Below are 17266 nucleotides of genomic sequence, written 5' to 3'. Positions count from 1 at the left end.
AACTAGAATTTGGACAGATTCTTGACTAAGATAGGCATGGGAGGGGCTAAGACAGGGGGTATGTGGGTCTTCCTGTCATAACCCAGGGATCTGAGCCCTCAGGTCTGCAATCTGAGAAGCTGGCCCTGTCTCAACACATTCTTGGCTATGACTCCTTAGCCTGAATAACCAAGTGTCCTCTGGCACAACTGCAAGTTCCTGGGTGTTTTAGGATGATGACAACTCAGGTTCAGAAGTAGCTGTCCTCTGCAGTGGTGCGTGGTCTCGAGAATCAGCAGGGTCACATTCCGACTTCTTTCCACCTCCTTTATCCCAGGGCACAGTTCTTCCCTGTGCATCTTTCAGAGCCAGTGGCAGGGGTCAGATAGGCCAGGTCGATCAGGCCTTTCTTCACATGGGGCCAAGTCCATCCATGCAGCAGGTCAGAGGCCAGGAGTGTGACAGCCCCGGTCTGAGTCAGCCCCATGCCTGTCTCAGATGAAGGAGGGAGCCACTTCAGGGAGGCACTGGCTGTGAAAAGTGGTCAATGGAGGATAGAAACAGGCAGAGCACAGAAACCAGGCTGGTGTCCACAGGCCAGTGAGCATGCGCCCAGCTCCACCACCATTATGAAAATGGAAATCAAAGCAGCAGTGCCAACACATATGTTCACAGTGTGACAAAGATGAGCTGCCGATGACACTCAGCCAGGAGGTGTCGTACTTAAGAAACGGGTGCACCGGCATCAGGGTATTTGGTACAACGGCTCTGTGAACAATCTGGTCGAATCCACCAGAGCTGACCCAGCACTCACACAGTGAGAGTCGACACCACGTGGCCATTGCATGGGCCCATACCCAAGGGGGCCTACGGTGACTTTGTAGGTGGACTGTGGGCTTGGGCTGGCCCTTGCCTCGTGGCATTTACTCTGAGGTTTTCATTTTGCTGCTCTTGTGTTCCCTTCAGTTTATTCACATCGAGAACTTCGGGAGCCCTGGGGAGGAAACCACTAAGATGATCATGTTATTCTGACTGGAAGTGGTCGTGAAAGAAAAACAAATTACCTACGTGTTTTAGATGGGGCAGTAAAACACCTTCAGTTTGCAGTTCCATGTTCTGCACCATTCACCAAGTCATACCTGGATTTATCCTCTGTCACTTGGTCATTGTGCCAGCCTTGAGATGGCAGAGAGAGAGGCAGGGGCGCCACAGCTGCTGCAATGTAGCAGGTTTCCCTGTCCTTGGAGGGCCCTCCCTCTGCTCTTGGCTCTGGGGAAGACCGCGGCCCCAGGCCCCCCAGTGGTGGAGTGAGGATTGACTTTATGGTCAGAAAACTGAACATCTAGCCTCTACCCAGTGTTTACTCTTTGTTGTTGTTGTTGCTCAGTCATGTCCGACTCTTGCGACCCCATGGACTGCGGCATGCCAGTCTTCCCTGTCCTTCACTGTCTCTTACAGTTTGCTCAAACTCATGTCCATTGAGTCAGTGATGCCATCCAACCATCTCATTCTCTGTTGCCTGCTTATCCTCCTGCCCTCAATCTTTCCCAGCATCAGGATCTTTTCCACTCAGTCGGGTCTTCTTGTCAGGTGGCCAAAGGATTGGAGCTTCAGCATCAGTCCTTCCAATGAATATTCAGGGCTGATTCCCTTAGAATTGACTGGTTTGATCTCCTGGCTGCCCAAGGGACTCCCTAACACCCAATCCGAAAGTATCAATTCTTCTGCTGTGCCCTTCCAGGACCACTTTCCCTTTTCTTCTCCTACCTTTCAACATCCTTCATACCTCCTCCTCCAGGAAGCTCATGTAAGGAATCCAGCACAGGGATCTTGCTCTCTGAAGCCCAGGGTCTTGTGCTGAAATCTACACTGCCTCACATTGCCCCTGTGTAGACTCTGTGGGTGCCCTGTCCACATCACCTCAGCCCTCTTGTTTCTGCGCATGCCAGCAGTTTCTCCCTGTGAGACCTGCTGGCTCCATCCTGAGGGCTTCCCCTGCCTGCAGGACATGCTCATGCTAAGCTGGGCACAGCGTGGGCTGGACTGGCCAGGAAGCCAAGGTAAACCTCCAGGGCAACTTTCAACCAGCAGTGGAGGGAATTACAAATGAGATATAATTCAGAGTACCTGCAGACGCTGGAGCCCTCACACTGCTGCTGGGACATGAGATGGTGCCCCCATTTTGGAAGACTGATTCACAATTTCTTATGAAATTCAATACACACCTCCCCCATCACCCAACAACTTTCAGTTCAGTTCAGTGCAGTCGCTCAGTCATGTCTGACTCTTTGCGACCCCATGAATTGCAGCACGCCAGGCCTCCCTGTCCATCACAAACTCCCGGAGTCTACTCAAACTCATGCCCATCGAGTCAGTGATGCCATCCAGCCATCTCATCCTCTGTCGTCCCCTTCTCCTCCTGCCCCCAATCCCTCCCAGCATCAGGGTCTTTTCCAATGAGTCCACTCTTCGCGTGAGGTGGCCAACAACTTTACGTCTAAGTAATTGTGCAAACGAAATGTTAAGATACATCCACCAGAAGGCTTGTGTGTGAATTTTCAGGGCAGCTTTATCCACAATAGTCAAAATGCAGAAATGACTTCATTGTCCAGTATGTGACTGGATAAATGAGATGTTCATTGAATGGAATAGTATTCAGCAATAAAAGGAATGAACAGCTGAAATGTTAAGTGAAAGAAACCATTTAAAAGAGTACTTATTGAATGATTCTGCTTATGTAAAGTTCTAGGACAGGCAAACTAAGAAACAGGGATAAAAATAAGAACAGTAGTTGCCTGTAAAGGAAATGTTCTATGGTGGAGGTTACACTGGGGTATGCATTTCTCAAAACCTATTGAGTGTAAATCACTGAAAGTAAATTTTACCTCAGTAAAAATGTTCATACTGTGCTTAGTCACTCAGTCTTATTAGACTCTGCAAGTCTGTAGCCCAGCAGGATCCTCTGTCTACTGGGATTCTCCAGGCAAGAATACTGGAGTGGGTTGCCATGCCCTATTCCAGGGGATCTTCCCAACCCAGGGATGGAATCCAGGTCTCTTGCACTGCAGGAAGATTCTTTACCATCTGAGCCACCAAGGAAGCTGAAGAATACTGGAGTGGGTAGCCTGTCCCTTTTCCAGGGATCTTCCTGACCCAGGTATTGAAACGGGGTCTCCTGCATTGCAGGCAGATTGTTTACCAGCTGAGTTACCAGGCAACTGGATCGCTCCAAAAGTTACACAGATCAATGCAGAGTGTGTGGATACACAGAAAAGCACAAAGTAAAAACAAAACCAAACATCACTTGCAGTAACACTCCCCAGAGAGAGATCACCAGTCTGGACAGTTCTCTTCCTACAGTCATAGTTCCCATACTTGGGATTCTACTATTCACACTGCTTTGCAGCCTGCTAGCAACATCTCCAGCTGCTCTCCACATCCACCCCCACCCTTCTCTACCTCAGATTACACCTGTGGGTTTGGCCAGTGGGAGGCAAAATCGGGAGACCAGAGGGCAAGAGACCAGAGAAGCCGGTATTCACTTCTGTATCTTTTCCTTGGGCTGGCCATGCCCACAACCAGAGATGACAGCGCCTCTGGGGCCGCGGCATCGAGGGCAACACTGTCCTTCCAGAGTCGGAACCTCTCCCATCCCCTTGGAGCCTGTTGACGTCACAGCTCTTCTGCTCCAGCACTGGGTTTCCGCAGAATTCCTGCGGTGCCCTAAACCTGCTCACACCCTCCTAATCAGCCCCCTTGTTAAGTAAACGGCCATGAATCATCCTAATTTGAGCAGGCCATCTTTATCCCGTCCGAATCCTGACGGGGCAGCGCCGGCGAGCGTGACTGTCGGTCCCCAGGACACCGCAATCCCCGCTCGACTAACAGCTCTGGCACAGCAGCCCAAAGGAGGACGCGTCCCTATAGCGACGGAGGAGGGTCGCGCTTCCGGCCCAGCTGGCAGGGCGGAAGTCCCGCCCCCGCCGGCCCGCCCCCGGCTTCCCGTGAGACCCTGCGAAGCGCTACGTAGCCGGAAGCGGGTGGCGACCGGGTGGGCGGCCGGCTCGCGTCCTCTGCTTTTCGCGGCGCGGCAGACCCTGGCCGGACCCCCGCCGGGACCCCCGCCCTGACCCCAGCCCGACCCGGCGCAAAGGATCTAGCGCCCTGCCCGGTAAGCGCACGACCGAGACCTGGAGGTCCTGGTTCCCCCTGGGGCTGGTCCACGGCCCCTCCCGGCGGCCGCCCCCGCCAGACCCCCACCCCCCTTGAGGCAGTCCTCCACAGGATTTGGAAGCGCCCACCTCGCCCTCCCCCAGTCCTTCCGGGGCTGGTCCACGGCCCCCCTTCACGCCACCCCCCCCCCACACACACAGCACCCCTCCTCCGGCCGTCCCCGCCCAGACCCCCACGCGCCCTGCAGGGCTCCCCAGATCCCCAACCTTCTTTTCTCTGAGACTGTCACGGGCCCTTGTTCATCTGCACCCCTTGCGTAGGGCGAGCCGGCCCTGCCGGGTCCCCTCCTTCGGATCCAAGACCTGTTCCGGACTCAGGGTCCCGTCAGGCCTCTTTCTGAGTTCTGAAGGGTCTTCCACTCCTCAGGGGGAAGGATCCTCGTCTCGGGGTTGAAGAGCCTGGTCTCATAGGGAGCGGCAGCCACCCCTTGGCGGTGGGTGACCGTGTTGCGGGAGGGAGAAGAAACCGAGAGAGGACTTTGGAATCCTCCCTCAGCTTATGTACGTCTAGTAGAAGGACTGTGTTTCTCATCTGCCCTGTTAAAACAGCTGCTCGCCTGCCACAGATGTGAGAGCTAACTGTGCTCATTTGGCGCAGGCTTAAGGGTCCAGCCACCATGGGTTTCTGTGCCAAATGGGGCTGTCATAATGTTCCAGGGAATAACTAGTGTTGAAGTTGGCTTTGGCATCTCTTCCCCACCCAGCAGAAGTGCACAGGTAACAGTGCTTTAGGGTGAGAAACGGCTCTCCTTCCATGTAGGTGCTTTGAGTGCTCAGGTGGTTTCAGAGAAAGATGAGCATGATTTGTCCCTGTTGCTGGTGACAGCCCCAAGCGGTGTGCTTAAGTCATCCCTTTTAATCTCAAGTGTTGAAGAAGTTCCCACTTAGGGAACTGTGTTCTAGGGTCTGACAAGTGGCTTCTCTCATGAGCTGAGAAAGTATCTTGGTTTACTGTATACTGAAGCCATGTCCTCTTGCAGAGAGCTGTGTGTTACCATCTTGATTTCAAGTATTAAAGCAGGAGTTCTTGGATTCTTTTTCAGGATAAACTATGGTTTTGAAAGAAGGTATTTGTTTCTCATGTATTAAAGTTAGTATTTCACAGAATTAAATGGTTTTCTCATGCAGAAAAGTTGCTCTTAAATCTATTCCATGTCATTCACTTTCCTGTGAATTCACTTCTCATATCATTTACTTTCTTGTCATTCACTTTCATGTGAATTCACTTCTCACATCATTCACTTTCATGTGAGTTCACTTTTACGGGTTTCCCCCCACTGTCATTCTGTCAGTCCTCACTCTGCCTTCTTTTACACAACTACAAATTCAGGGCAGGCTCACCCTAGTTCTGACTTCTTTTTGCCTGTGTCCTATCGGCCAGAGCAGGGCCCCTGGGCAGGCACAGTTCTATGGAAAAAGCTCCCAGGGGCCACCCATTTCTGCCTTCCTGCTGTGGGTACAGCATGAGGACAGGGTCCCCCTTCGATGGGTCGGGCCAGGTGCCAGAGGCCTGGGAAGTTTGTGGGTTCAGGTGGCTGCCTTCGATACCTTCAGGAGCAGCACAGAGACATACAGAGCAGAAAGGTCTCTCGGGCAAACCCTTAGTTTGTTTCCCTGGATTGCAGAAAGCAGATATTTATTTACTAACTTCATCTAGCTTAAAAGTGGGCCTGTGAGTGTTTGGCATTCTAGATTCAGGAAGCGTGGTGGGGACAAGCCGGCTCCCCTTGAGGCGTAACTGAAGGTAACAGGCAGATGCGGACCAAGATACTCCTGGGTTTTCATGCTGTTGCATTGGCAGGGACACTGGCGGGAACAGACCCCTCTCAGGCAGTGGGCGCAGGGTTGGAGATTGCAAACACCGCTAGCAACCCAGGCATGTGGCTCTGTCTCTGACAGTGGTCTGTGTTTCCTCGACGGGACATGTCCTGCCAGGGAAGCTGGAGGGACAGTGGGCACACTCTGGTCCCAGGACCCCGGCCAGGTTAGGGTTAGTTTACACCCACCACCATGCTGGGCACCTTTTCCCTCCCTGACTTGATTCTTACTGTATCAGCTTTCCTGGTCATGAATTAAGCAGGCCACCGTTGAACTTGAACTTGGCCGAAGCTAGGAGATCTACAAAGAAATGAATGGCTTTTCTCTTCAGCCCAGGCTGTGTGGCTGCTATTTCCCACAGCGTCCCCGTGAGGCATTGTGGCAGATCTGCAGGTCCATAGGCCCCTGCCCATGCCCTGCTGTGGCCATGCTCTCTGTCACCTCCGTCCTTCAGGTGGCCCCTGGGAGGCCAGCCTTGTCCCATGACAGGACCACCGCTTCTGCCCCAGGCCTGGAGCCTCCCTGCGCTGGCTTGAGGGGGGTGGGGCGTTGCCGGGACTGAAAATGTGGGGCTCCCTGACTTCAGGTGCCATCAGCCTGTGTCCAGTATATTGCCCTGAAGGCAGGAAAAGAGATTTAGCAGCCATTTCTGAGCACATTTTATAGATATGCTTCACCAGTAACTGACCAGTAACTTCACCAGTAACTGTTCCATAAATTACACAGTCTTGATGCAACGTGGTAAGCGGCGTCTAGTAACTGCACATTGCTCCGCATGATCACTTTATTGGCCTGGCAGCATCCACACTGCTTTGGGCTTTTCCTTGCACTTGTAGAGCAGGTTCCTGCAGTGAGGGGCCCCTGCACTGCCTGCAGTGAGTTGTCCTGTTCCCTAACAGCTTCCAAGCAGCTTCTTGGGGTTCCTTGACGTTATATCTTGTAGTATGTTTGCACTGGTGGTTGATTTTCTTGTGAAAATCTTGTTTTTCTCAGCACCATGGCCAGCCCAAGAACCAGGAAAGTTCTTAAGGAAGTTCGGGCACAAGATGAAAACAATGTAAGCATCTGCGTTTCCTCAACACCCAGCTCAGGTTTCAGGAACCTCTCTGGGTGGTGTGTGGTCTCAGAGTCCTCTCTCCCTGTCACCATTCGCCTCATAACCAGCCTCCCTGTTCTTGCTCTTGGGGCCACCATTGGGTCTTGGGGGTCCCTGGGTCCTATCTCAGCCCCTGGACAAGCCCCTGGACACCCTTCGCAGGTGTGTTTCGAGTGTGGCGCCTTCAACCCACAGTGGGTGAGCGTGACCTATGGCATCTGGATCTGCCTGGAGTGCTCGGGGAAGCACCGTGGGCTTGGGGTTCACCTCAGGTCAGTGCGCGGGGGTGGGGAGGAGCGGGCCCCCATTTAGGTTGGCCCCTTTCACCCCCGGGCTCTGAATCAGGGGGTGGCATCGGTGACCAGGCCAGCCCTTTGTGGTGCAGCTTCGTCCGCTCCGTCACGATGGACAAGTGGAAGGACGTGGAGCTGGAGAAGATGAAGGCGGGCGGGAACGCTCGGTTCCGGGAGTTTCTGGAGTCTCAAGAGGACTATGACCCCTGCTGGTCGCTGCAGGAGAAGTACAACAGCAGGGCTGCTGCCCTCTTCAGGGACCGGGTGAGGCAGGCCGCCTGCCACGTGGAGGCTGCTCCAGCCACGGGCACGGAGATCCCCTGTGGTTCTGACCATGGAGGTCACGTGCAGTCCACATGGAGACAGCATGCATGGCCTTGGCTCTTCCCACCTGGGGGACTTGGGGGGCCTGTGGTTTACTGGGCTGAGGATGGGGTTTCCTCCCAGCCTCCAGGAAAGCACTGTGTCCAGACACCTCTATGCGTGTGGCTAAAACTCTCCTGAGAACTGCAGTGCCTGCCGGGGGAGGCCCATCATTTGCGGTGTGAAAAGGGGACCTCAGAGACCAAGAGCTTACCCGTTTGGCATCCACACCCGGCAGAGCCCCCAGCCCGTGGTGTTAAGCCGGAGGGGCTGTGTGGGGGGCAGGGAGTGCACTGCGGTCAGGAGCATTCAGGCCACCTTGACAGGCCCCTGCTCTCTGACCCAGGTTCCCTTGGCAGGTGGCCGCTCTGGCCGAAGGCAAAGAATGGTCTCTGGAGTCATCGCCCGCCCAGAGCTGGACTCCGCCTCAGCCCAGGACGCTGCTGTCCTCTACCCACCGGTAGCTACTTGTCCAGCCTTCTGGCCAGCTCCATGCTGGGTTCAGCCCAGCCCCTTCCTCTTCCCCCTTCAGTAGTGAGATTCTGGTCAGAAGGGCTCCAGACCGCGGCCCAGTGCTTGCTGTGGCCTTGATCCCCCTGGTTTCCCTGCAGCCCCCCCTGCAGGCTCAGGCCGGCATGGATCCACTGTGGCCCCCGTCCCCCCAGAGCAGTGCCTCCCCTGCTTCTCATGAGCTTCAGCCGCTGAACCTAAGCTTGAGCTGCCTTCTGTTCAGCTTAGTTTTCAGAGAAGCCAGGTGTGAGCAGGTGGGCGTGACTGCACCTCCCAGAGACCCCTGAGGGCATGTACCCACTCTCTGTTGGCCTCTTACTCTTGACCCACCATTGCAGAGCCTCTGGCCAGCTGCAGAACTCCACTGCTTCTGGAGACAAGGCTTTCGAGGACTGGCTGAATGATGACCTTGGCTCCTATCAAGGGTAGGGTTTTAGGTGTGCTCAGGGGAGGCTGGGGGCATGGGCCACTGTGAGAGTGGCTGAGGCTGCTGCCCATGTGTGCGGTGGGTGCAGGATTAGCAGGCCCTGTGGGGTCCTGAGTAGCAGCTTCAGGAGGGTGCTTGAGTGAGAAAACCAGTGAGAGAAAGGCCGTGATTCTTTCCTGGAACCTGCCTGACCTGTGGACGAGCATGTCCCACTTCTGGCAGTGACCCGGTATCTGGGTCTGGGTGCCTCTGCACCCTGTGGCTGTCAGGAGCAGGAGGCCTGTTGCCTGTGTCCCCCAGGGCCCAGGAGAACCGTTATGTGGGGTTTGGGAACACGGTGCCGCCTCCAAAGAGGGAAGACGACTTCCTCAACAGCGCCATGTCGTCCCTCTATTCGGTGAGGATGCCATCCCAGCCCCCCGGCCCCGATGCCCCAGGGCCTCCTGGAGGCCAGCCATCCTAGGATTGCACTGGCCCCATTCCCCTTTCCTACACTGACTTCGCACCTTAAAGCTGGGCTTACAGGGTTTAATCCCACTTGTGTTTTGTCTTTCATTTACTTTGGCTACAACATATAACACACATGCCCCAGGTTTAGCAAGGCATGTTTTCCCCGGAGACCTCGGGCTCTGAGTGGAGCCTGCCTGGCTGCCCCTCCTGACAGGGCTGCCCTAATGCATGGGTTCTGGGCTTAGTCTGCTCCAGGGGAGAAGGGGCCATCAGCCTGGCCTGTTTTTCAGAGGCGCTTCCCAAGGTGTGAAGTTCGTGTCCCTGTGTCCCTTCCATCCTACCCCCAGAAGCTGAGCGTCTTTGTCAGGTCCTTGTGAGGGTGCCTCCACATCTCTCCGGGAAGCACAGACCCAGTGGGGATTTAATCCAATGACTGGCTTCTCTTACGGAGGCTCAGGGGAAATGACCTCGGACTCAGAAAGGAGAACGGGTTTCATGACCCCTGCGGCCTGGTGGGAAGGGCTGTCTCCAGGGAGTGGACCTGGGCTGCTTCTGGGGCCCCTGGCTGTGTCTTTCCCACGGAGCATGGGTGCAAAGAATGCCCTCCTGTGTCTGTGCGTGGAGCTGCCACATGGCTTGTGTGTGGCTTCCTTGCAGGGCTGGAGCAGCTTTGCTACCGGAGCCAGCAGGTTCGCTTCAGCGGCCAAGGAGGGCGTAAGTACCCGTCCCGTGACACCACAGGCCGGGCAGCCAGGGGTCCTGACAGGGCTCCAGCCACAAGTTCATCTGCCCCACAGGGGTTTCTGTGAGCGGCTCCTCTGCCAGGGACCCTGAGAGCAACCAGGGTGCTGGCGAGAGGAGAGAAGTATGACCAGCTGTGCTCAAGCAAACAGCAGAGCTCGCTGGACGCGGCCCCACCCTGCCTCAGGGACCCGTGTCCAGAGTGCGAAAGTCGGCGTCGGGCCTGCTCCCTTGCCCTGGTGCCCCTACCCTACCCTGATGGTCTAGCTCCTGGGGGAGCAGGTGTGGAGGGCAGCCTTGCGGGGCCTGAGAGCCACTGTGGGGTGAGTGCCAGTCCTCGTGGCTGTCAGGAAACGGGCCTGGGCATCCAGGCCCTGCAGATGCGCAGCTCCGGCACCCAGTGTCGGGCGGCTGACCAGAAGACCCTCTTTGTGCTTGTTTTCAGGCGACAAAGTTCGGGTCCCAAGCAAGTCAGAAGGTACTGGAGGAAGCCTTTGCGTTGGCACTGGGGGCGTCTCTAGGCTGGGTGGCCTCCCCGTGCCCTGTGTTACACCAGCAGTCAGACGCACACAGGCCTGCACGGAACTGTCTCTCAGGCTCCCACGTCTCTGTGTCACTTCAGGCGCCTGTGGGTTTGGGAGGTGGAGGCCACTGTGCCTTTGGCCTTGTGGGGAAGGAGGCCATGTGCGGGTCTGGGCAGCCACGGGCGGGAGGCCCAGCACTCCCTGGGGATGGGGGTTTTACCCCAAGGGTACAGCATCCCTTGTCTCTGTTAGTGCCCTCCCTTCTCTGGCCACGTGGGGGCCCAGTGTTTGTCTTCTTTTCAAACCTTGGCTCGCAGTCCTGGCGATCCCCTGTGTGGTGTCCGACCCTGGGCTTGGTTCAGGACTTGGGGTAATGGCTTTGGGGGCCGGCAGAGGAGCCTCTGAACCATGCGGGCCCCTCCCACCCTGAGGGCTGAGCTCCCCCAGCCCCACTCAGGGACGTCTCTAAGCCCTCCTTTCACTTGACTTCCACCCCGCCTGCTCGTGTCATCCTGGGAGGGTCAGGTGGGAGGAGCTGGGTCTAGAGAGGGTGCGGTGCCCGTGGGACCCTGTCCTGGTTGTCGCGACCATGGCGCCTACCGCCTTGCTCTCTCTCTTTCCCCCCCCCATCTCCCCACGCTGTCTGGGTAAAGTTCTGGGGTTCCAAGCAGCAGCCAGAGCTGGTAAGGCCCCGTTTGTGCTCGTGCATGCCCCCCAGCCCCACCCTCCAACATGTATCCGGCACGCGCCTGCACTGCAGCCAGCATGTTGGGGCTTCCATTTGCTCACACTCAAGAGCTGCTCCCCAACCAGTGGGCTCCCATTTGAGCATCTGTGTCACAGGCAGGAGGCATGGGATCCAGCGCTCAGGGCTGCCGTAGGGACACCAGTGGGCCGGGGTACCCTGAGGTCTACAGGGAAATTTTCATGATGTGATTTAATTATCTTCAGCTGAATAATCTGAAAGAGTCTGGTCCTAGTGGTGAGGGCCCCGCACTGTGGTCGTCTCCCCATTGTCCTGTCTGCCCCCGACCTGAGTGGTTGGCCTGGCCTGGCCTCCCGCCACCCTCAGCTCCATCCCTTCTGTCTGAACTCCCTTGGGGGTCCCTGGAGGGCAGATGGGACTGGGGGTACACCTGTCTGTATGAGGGACGACGGGGGCTCTTCAGGAGCCCATAGGCCAGGGACAGCAGTGCCCAGCCTCCATGACAGCCAGGAACATCATGTGCTAGTGGCTAGGCGTTGTCAGCCACCTTCCCTCCACGGGCAGTTTGCCATCCTGAAGTGAACATGCCGCCACACACACATGACTTTTCTTCATCGTGTCCTTCTAACAGGCGTCGGAGTTGGGCCACAGTCTGAATGAGAGCGTCCTCAAACCTGCCCAGGAGAAGGTAACATGGGGAGAACTCCTGGTGTTCAGCTGTGTTCAGTTCCCAGGGCTCTCATTCGAGGGGCAGTTGCTCCTGGGGGCTCTGTTTGGGTCCTCAGACTCCCTGGTGCCCCTGGTGCCTGTGGGCCCTCACCCTGAGCTCAGCAAGGGCTGGCCTTGCACCCTGCTCCTGCGTGGCTGGGCATGCGTCCTGCCACTTGCCCTGGAGGCCCAGACAGGCAAGGGAACATGGAGTGGCCAGGGCAGGACAATGCCAGCCTGTGCGGGAGGTAGGGGGCAACGCAGAGATCACCAGGGGTGGGGGTCCAGTGAGACTGGCCCGGGCTGCAGGGTGGTCGGCCGGCCCTCCCTTTTGCTTCTGGGGAGGGGACAGCGCAAAGACAAAGTCCCTGGAGCCGGTGCTGGTGGGCGGCAGCCTTCATGAGTGCAGGCAGTGGGTGTCTGCTGGGCTGTGACGATGCTGTTCCCGTCTGCCAGGTGAAGGAGGGGAAGATTTTTGATGATGTGTCCAGTGGGTTCTCTGAGTTGGCGTCCAAGGTAGGGCAGCCCTGCCTGACATGCGGGCTCGGCTGGAAGCGTCTCCATGTTCCAAGGCACCCAGAACCGCGAGCGGGGAGGGCCAGCGCTTCATGCGCATCTCTTCTTGGTCCAAAGGGCCTGTAGGATCAAGGAGGGTCAGGCAGACGCTCTGGTGCCGACAGCCTGAGGAACATGGAAACCCCTGGACGAGCGCCGGTCCCAGCCACTAACCTGTTGCTATTTTCTTTCATTCTTTTCTTGCTGCTGCCAACCTTCCTGGTGAGTGTGCTGTGGGTGGCCTGCCTCTCCGCCTAGTGCTATGGGTGGGGGCTCATTGGTCCTGCTTCCCAGCACAGAGCCTCTCCGCAGGCTCTCCCGGCCGTGGCCTCTTAGGCCCACACGGCAGGCATCCCGCTGTCCCCGTTCGATCCTGTCCAGTAAACTGGCCTGAGTTTGGCGGTGTCACTGCATTTCTAATCTTCACCCTGGTCTCTGGACACTGCATACTCCCAGCAGAGCCTGGCTGAGCTGCCTTCCGCTCTCTTCCAGGTCCAGGGAGTTGGCAGCCGGGGCTGGCGGGACGTCACTACGTTTTTTTCTGGGAGAGCAGAGGATTCATCAGACAGGTATGCTGTGTCCATTCCTGAAGTGGGCTTCCTTCTGAGATCTCCACCAGATCTCAGAGGCTGGGCATCTCCCTCAGGGCCTTGGGTGATAGTCAGAAGCCCCTGGAGCCCTGGAGGTGCAGAGAGGCATGTTGGTGCCTCAACCTCTTGCTCTGAAGCCCTGCCTTCTACCCCGGAAGCTACTGCTGCCCCTGTGGTGAGGGTGGTCTCAGCCTTGCCCTTGTGGGACAGGCTGAGGGAGAGGAAGGGCTGCTGGGCTTTGACCCACCTCCTCAAGGTCTCCAGCACTCAGGACTCTGCCCAGGCCTTCCTGCTGGGAGCCATGGGTCAGCTTTCTCCTCCTCTGACTCGGATGGGACCCTGGGGCTCTGATGGACGAGCTTATGACCGACCCAGAGCAGCAGCCACTCTGCCAAGGCAGGTGCTGTCAGTCTGCCTGCTCATGGACCAGCCACTTCCTCCCGGCACTGTTGGACATGTTCAGTGGTGAGGTTGTGGTTGGGCAAGGAATTCTCATCCTGAGCTGGTTCCACCGTGCAAAGAAGGGTCAAGTCTCTGGGTTTTCTTCCCCTTATTTGTTGCAGGAAAGTAGTATTTTACATTTTCCTCTGAAACATCCTCCACGTAGGTGGGACTGATGGAGGGTGGGCTCTGGTGGCAAGCGGCCTGAGTCCTTCCAGCAGGTTCCACGGCCTCAACTCCATGGTGGAGCCACCCCGAGGCTGGGCGTCCTCTGCTCTCGAGGAGGGCAGAGGCTCCAGGACCCTGAGGGGCACGGACCGGGACTCTGGGTTGAAACTCGGACTTAGCTAGGGAGAGGCTGAGGGGAGGCCAGGTGGCTTGGGGCCCCCATGGTGACCTTCTGGTTCTGGGAGCTCAGACAGCCCTGTCTGTCCCAGACCCCCGGAGGGCCCGAGCTACCAGAACAGCGGTGGAGACAACTCCCAGAACACCCTCGACCAGAGCTTCTGGGAGTCCTTCGGGAGCACTGACCCTGCCAGGGCCCACCGGTCCCCAAGCAGCGACAGCTGGACATGTGCGGATGCCTCAGCCGACAAGAGGAGCTCGGACAGCTGGGATGTGTGGGGCTCGGGCTCTGCGTCTGCGTCCAACAATAGGATCAGCGACAACAGCGACGGCGGGGAGGCCTGGGGGGGTGGTGGGGAGGGCCGGGCCAAGGTTGCCAAGAAGGCCACGCCGCCACCTGCGGTGGACGATGGCTGGGACAACCAGGACTGGTAGGGCCCCGAGGCCAGGTGCAGCGGCTGCTCCGCCTCCTCCCTCTTTCCATTCCACCCAAGAAATGCCGGACGTGCAAGAAGACAGCCTCAGCCGAGACCCAAGAGCCACGTGCTTGTGGGAGTGGGGGCACTTCTGCGTCTCTGTGCTCGCTTTCCAGGGAACCCAAGCCGGGTGCTGTTGCAGGCGGGGCTCCCTGCTGCTGCGGGGCCAGCACACCCAGCCCCTCCCCAGTGAGCTCGGTAATAAATGCTCTCCCAGTGTTGCACGCGGCCACACATGCTCGAGGCCAGATTCTCTTTGAAGGGACTTTAACTTTCTGTTTGCTCTCTTTTTTTCTTTGCAAGAAATTGCTTGAGGTTTGAGCGCTGCCTCCACCTCCCCTTCCCAGTCCTGTCTGCACTAATGCTGACCAGTGGCAGCCCTGCCTGAGCGGCAGCTCTCCTAACCTCAATCCAAACCACTGGGCTCCCCTGGGAGCGCTGGGCCCAGGTGGTTGTCAGCCCTGTGCTCCTGGCTGGCTTGGCGGCAAGGGCCTGAGCATCCAGCTCCCCTGCCCCCGCGGGGCTTTGCTGTCACAACAGCACCTGGAGACACAGGGTGGTCTGGGCATCGCCCTCACCAGCGAAGGGGAGAAAGGTCCCCAGTGGGTGTCTGCCTGGGAGAGCAGCTTTGTAAGGACAGACTGGCACTGCCCCCTCCTGCCCTGGTTAGACATGGGGCAGCCAGCAGGTGGTCAGATGGGCCTTCGTTTTCCTGAAACCTCCTGACCCTGGGCACCTTGGGCCACTGGAGGTTCTGGACCAGAGCTGTGCTTTCTGGGTGGTTCCGTGTCCTCCTGTCCCGGGGCAGCACTTTGGGGCAGGTGAGGTCCCTGGTGGGATGGTCTTAGAGCCTGTTCTCAGCTGAGTCCCAGTTGTGATGACCAGGTGGGCCTGTGCTTCTCTGGACAGCACACCTGTCGGCCGTGCAGCCACCTGCGGCCCCTGGCTGCTGTGTGCTGTGCCACCCAGGCTCTGGCTCCAGGAGGCCAGGCCAACCACCAGCTGAAGCCTGGCCAGCCCTGCCACCTGTCTGCCCCAGGCTTCCTCGCCAAGGCTCCAGGGTTGACTAGGAGACATCTCAAGGCCAGTCTTTGCCCAGCTTAGCTTTCTTTTTGGGACCTTTCCCCAATGACCTGTTCATCTTCTGGGCCTCTGCTTTATACACGAACCGCTCTGCTGCCACCATGTCCGGTCATCACTCCCAGATGGTGGCCCTGCCCCGCAGGCCCAGACCTGCAAGCCAGATGATGGTGGCTCTCCTGGGTCCCCATGCCCTGAGCCAGGCCTGACAGGAAAAGAGAGCAGGGCTTCCTGGTGACTGGGCGTGGAGGCCCTGCCCCCTGCACCTCCTCCCCAAGAGGCTGGGGAAGCTCTGCTCAGCCCTGAAGGCCCCTTCCTGAACATCAGGACTGGGGTTCTTGGGGCCACCTCCCCACTACAGAGGCCCCACCTGTACACTGGAGTGAGGGCCACAGTGGCTGTGCAGCTTCCGGATGTTGACAGGACTCACCCAGCAGGGGCCAGCCTGGCCCCATTCTTCCCTTTCTGCTGCTGCTGCTGCTAAGTCACTTCATTTGTGTCTGACTCTGCGTGACCCCATAGATGGCAGCCCACCAGGCTCCGCCGCCCCTGAGATTCTACAGGCAGTAACACTGGAGCGGGTTGCCATTTCCTTCTTCAGTCTTCTCTTTCTGAGGGCAACTCAAACCCTGGCTGAGCCCTGACCCCGCTAGGTGGGCTGTGAGGCTCGGGTGCGTGGAGCACCTGCTGGATGCAGGGACTCCTGGGTGTATGCACAGGTGGGGGGCTGGATGGGGTCCGGCCGGGAGTGCTGAGGACCCGACTGGCTCGAGAGCGCCTTGGTGTGCTGTGTGGTTGTGTACACACGTGTCCCGAGCACCTGTGAGCCATGGATGTGCAAGGTCACGTGTGTCAGTGCTATCTGAGGCCGCTGGGCCAGGCGCCCTCTGCTGGCCTCCACTTGGGTCTGCAGGGCCCACCTGCACCCCCAGTGCCCAGTGCAGGGCATCCACTAGCTCTGCAGTGGTGGCTGTCCATGGTGGTGTCCAGTCATGAGTGCGAAGCCATAGGCGGCTCTCAGGCCACGGCAGGTCTCAGGACCGCCTTCGCCTCAGGTCCTCAGACCCCTCCTGGCTGCAGGAGCACCAACCACGGGGTAGGGCGGAGGCCAGAGGGGTCTCAAGCTACCTGGAGCAAGGCTGGAGCGCTGACTAGATCTAGCAGCACCTTCCTGGTGGCTGTGGGTCCAGGGAGGAGGACAGGAGCCTCCACAGGAGTTGGAAGGGCCTCACTCTTCAGCAGCATCCAGCCCCCAATATTTGCCCACCAGCCCCTCCCAGTCTCCAGTGAGTATCACAGCCCTGACTCTGGATGGTGGCCTCTGCCGGCCAGCAGCCCGAGGGCCCTGTGTTGTGCCTGCCTCCCCCAGAGCACCTCTGCCTCCAGAAGCTGAACCCAGAGGGGCCCTGGCAGCCTCGGAGTACTTGGGAGAGGGGGCTGGTCCAGATTGGAGTCGGGCGGTCCTGGGGGGGGGGTGTGTCCTGGGGTCCAGCAGGGGAGTGCTTGGGGCCTAGACTTGGTGCCTTTCCCCGCCCCCACCACAAGCCTTGGTTGGATCAGGCCCTGAGGCTGTTGGGTGGGCTGAGAGGGCTAGGGAGGGGCTGTGCTTGGCTGGCCCTCACAGACTGGGGAGGGTTGTGGAGAAGGGGCAGGTGCCGAGGAGGCTGGGCAGGGCAGAGTGGGGGTGGCCTGGGCTCTGGAGAGTCCCACAAGTGGCTCGGGTTTGGGGTCACAAGTCCTGGGAGGCGATGCTGGATGAGAGAGGAGGCTGTGGCTGCTGGTGTGACCCTGGGGTCCAGTTGCTCCAGGCTGCTACTCACCCAGGCCACCAGAAACCCCCTGCCCATTACTCATAGCTTGGCCCCCCAGGGCCACATGTGATCTTGGTCCCTGAGGGGCCTCCCCCATGGGTTTCTCTGGGACAGACCCTGT

The 17266-nt window shown here is 58.2% G+C and overlaps 1 protein-coding gene across 6 annotated transcripts; it reads left to right on the top strand.

The window, feature by feature from the left end:
* Positions 1-4002: 4002 nt before the first annotated feature.
* On the top strand, positions 4003-14519 carry ARFGAP1 (ADP ribosylation factor GTPase activating protein 1). 6 transcript variants are annotated; one of them, XM_065921633.1, is made up of 14 exons: positions 4003-4150; positions 7023-7086; positions 7288-7397; positions 7511-7682; positions 8141-8241; positions 8630-8716; positions 9019-9115; positions 9826-9882; positions 10355-10387; positions 11087-11116; positions 11771-11827; positions 12304-12363; positions 12895-12971; positions 13871-14519. In XM_065921633.1, exons 2-14 carry the CDS (start codon positions 7027-7029, stop codon positions 14211-14213), a joined length of 1284 nt encoding a protein of 427 aa, XP_065777705.1. In that variant the 5' UTR covers positions 4003-4150; positions 7023-7026; the 3' UTR covers positions 14214-14519. The 6 variants fall into 6 exon arrangements, with proteins under 6 accessions (XP_065777705.1, XP_065777708.1, XP_065777707.1 ...); XM_065921636.1 differs by lacking the exon at positions 12304-12363 and having other exon boundaries at positions 12901-12971; XM_065921635.1 differs by lacking the exon at positions 12304-12363.
* Positions 14520-17266: the final 2747 nt, after the last annotated feature.

This window comes from Muntiacus reevesi, chromosome 2, assembly GCF_963930625.1.
Source record: "Muntiacus reevesi chromosome 2, mMunRee1.1, whole genome shotgun sequence".
NCBI lineage: Eukaryota > Metazoa > Chordata > Mammalia > Artiodactyla > Cervidae > Muntiacus > Muntiacus reevesi.
The sequence above is the reverse complement of the archived record's forward strand: the minus strand, read 5'-3'. Positions and strand labels throughout refer to the sequence as shown.

Coding starts and splice junctions, on each gene's coding strand:
- ARFGAP1 (XM_065921633.1), top strand. CDS start 7,027: ATGGCCAGCCCAAGAACCAGGAAAGTTCTTAAGGAAGTTCGGGCACAA. Junction 7,398..7,510: donor GGGCTTGGGGTTCACCTCAG/GTCAGTGCGCGG, acceptor TTTGTGGTGCAG/CTTCGTCCGCTCCGTCACGA. Junction 12,972..13,870: donor GCAGAGGATTCATCAGACAG/GTATGCTGTGTC, acceptor TGTCTGTCCCAG/ACCCCCGGAGGGCCCGAGCT.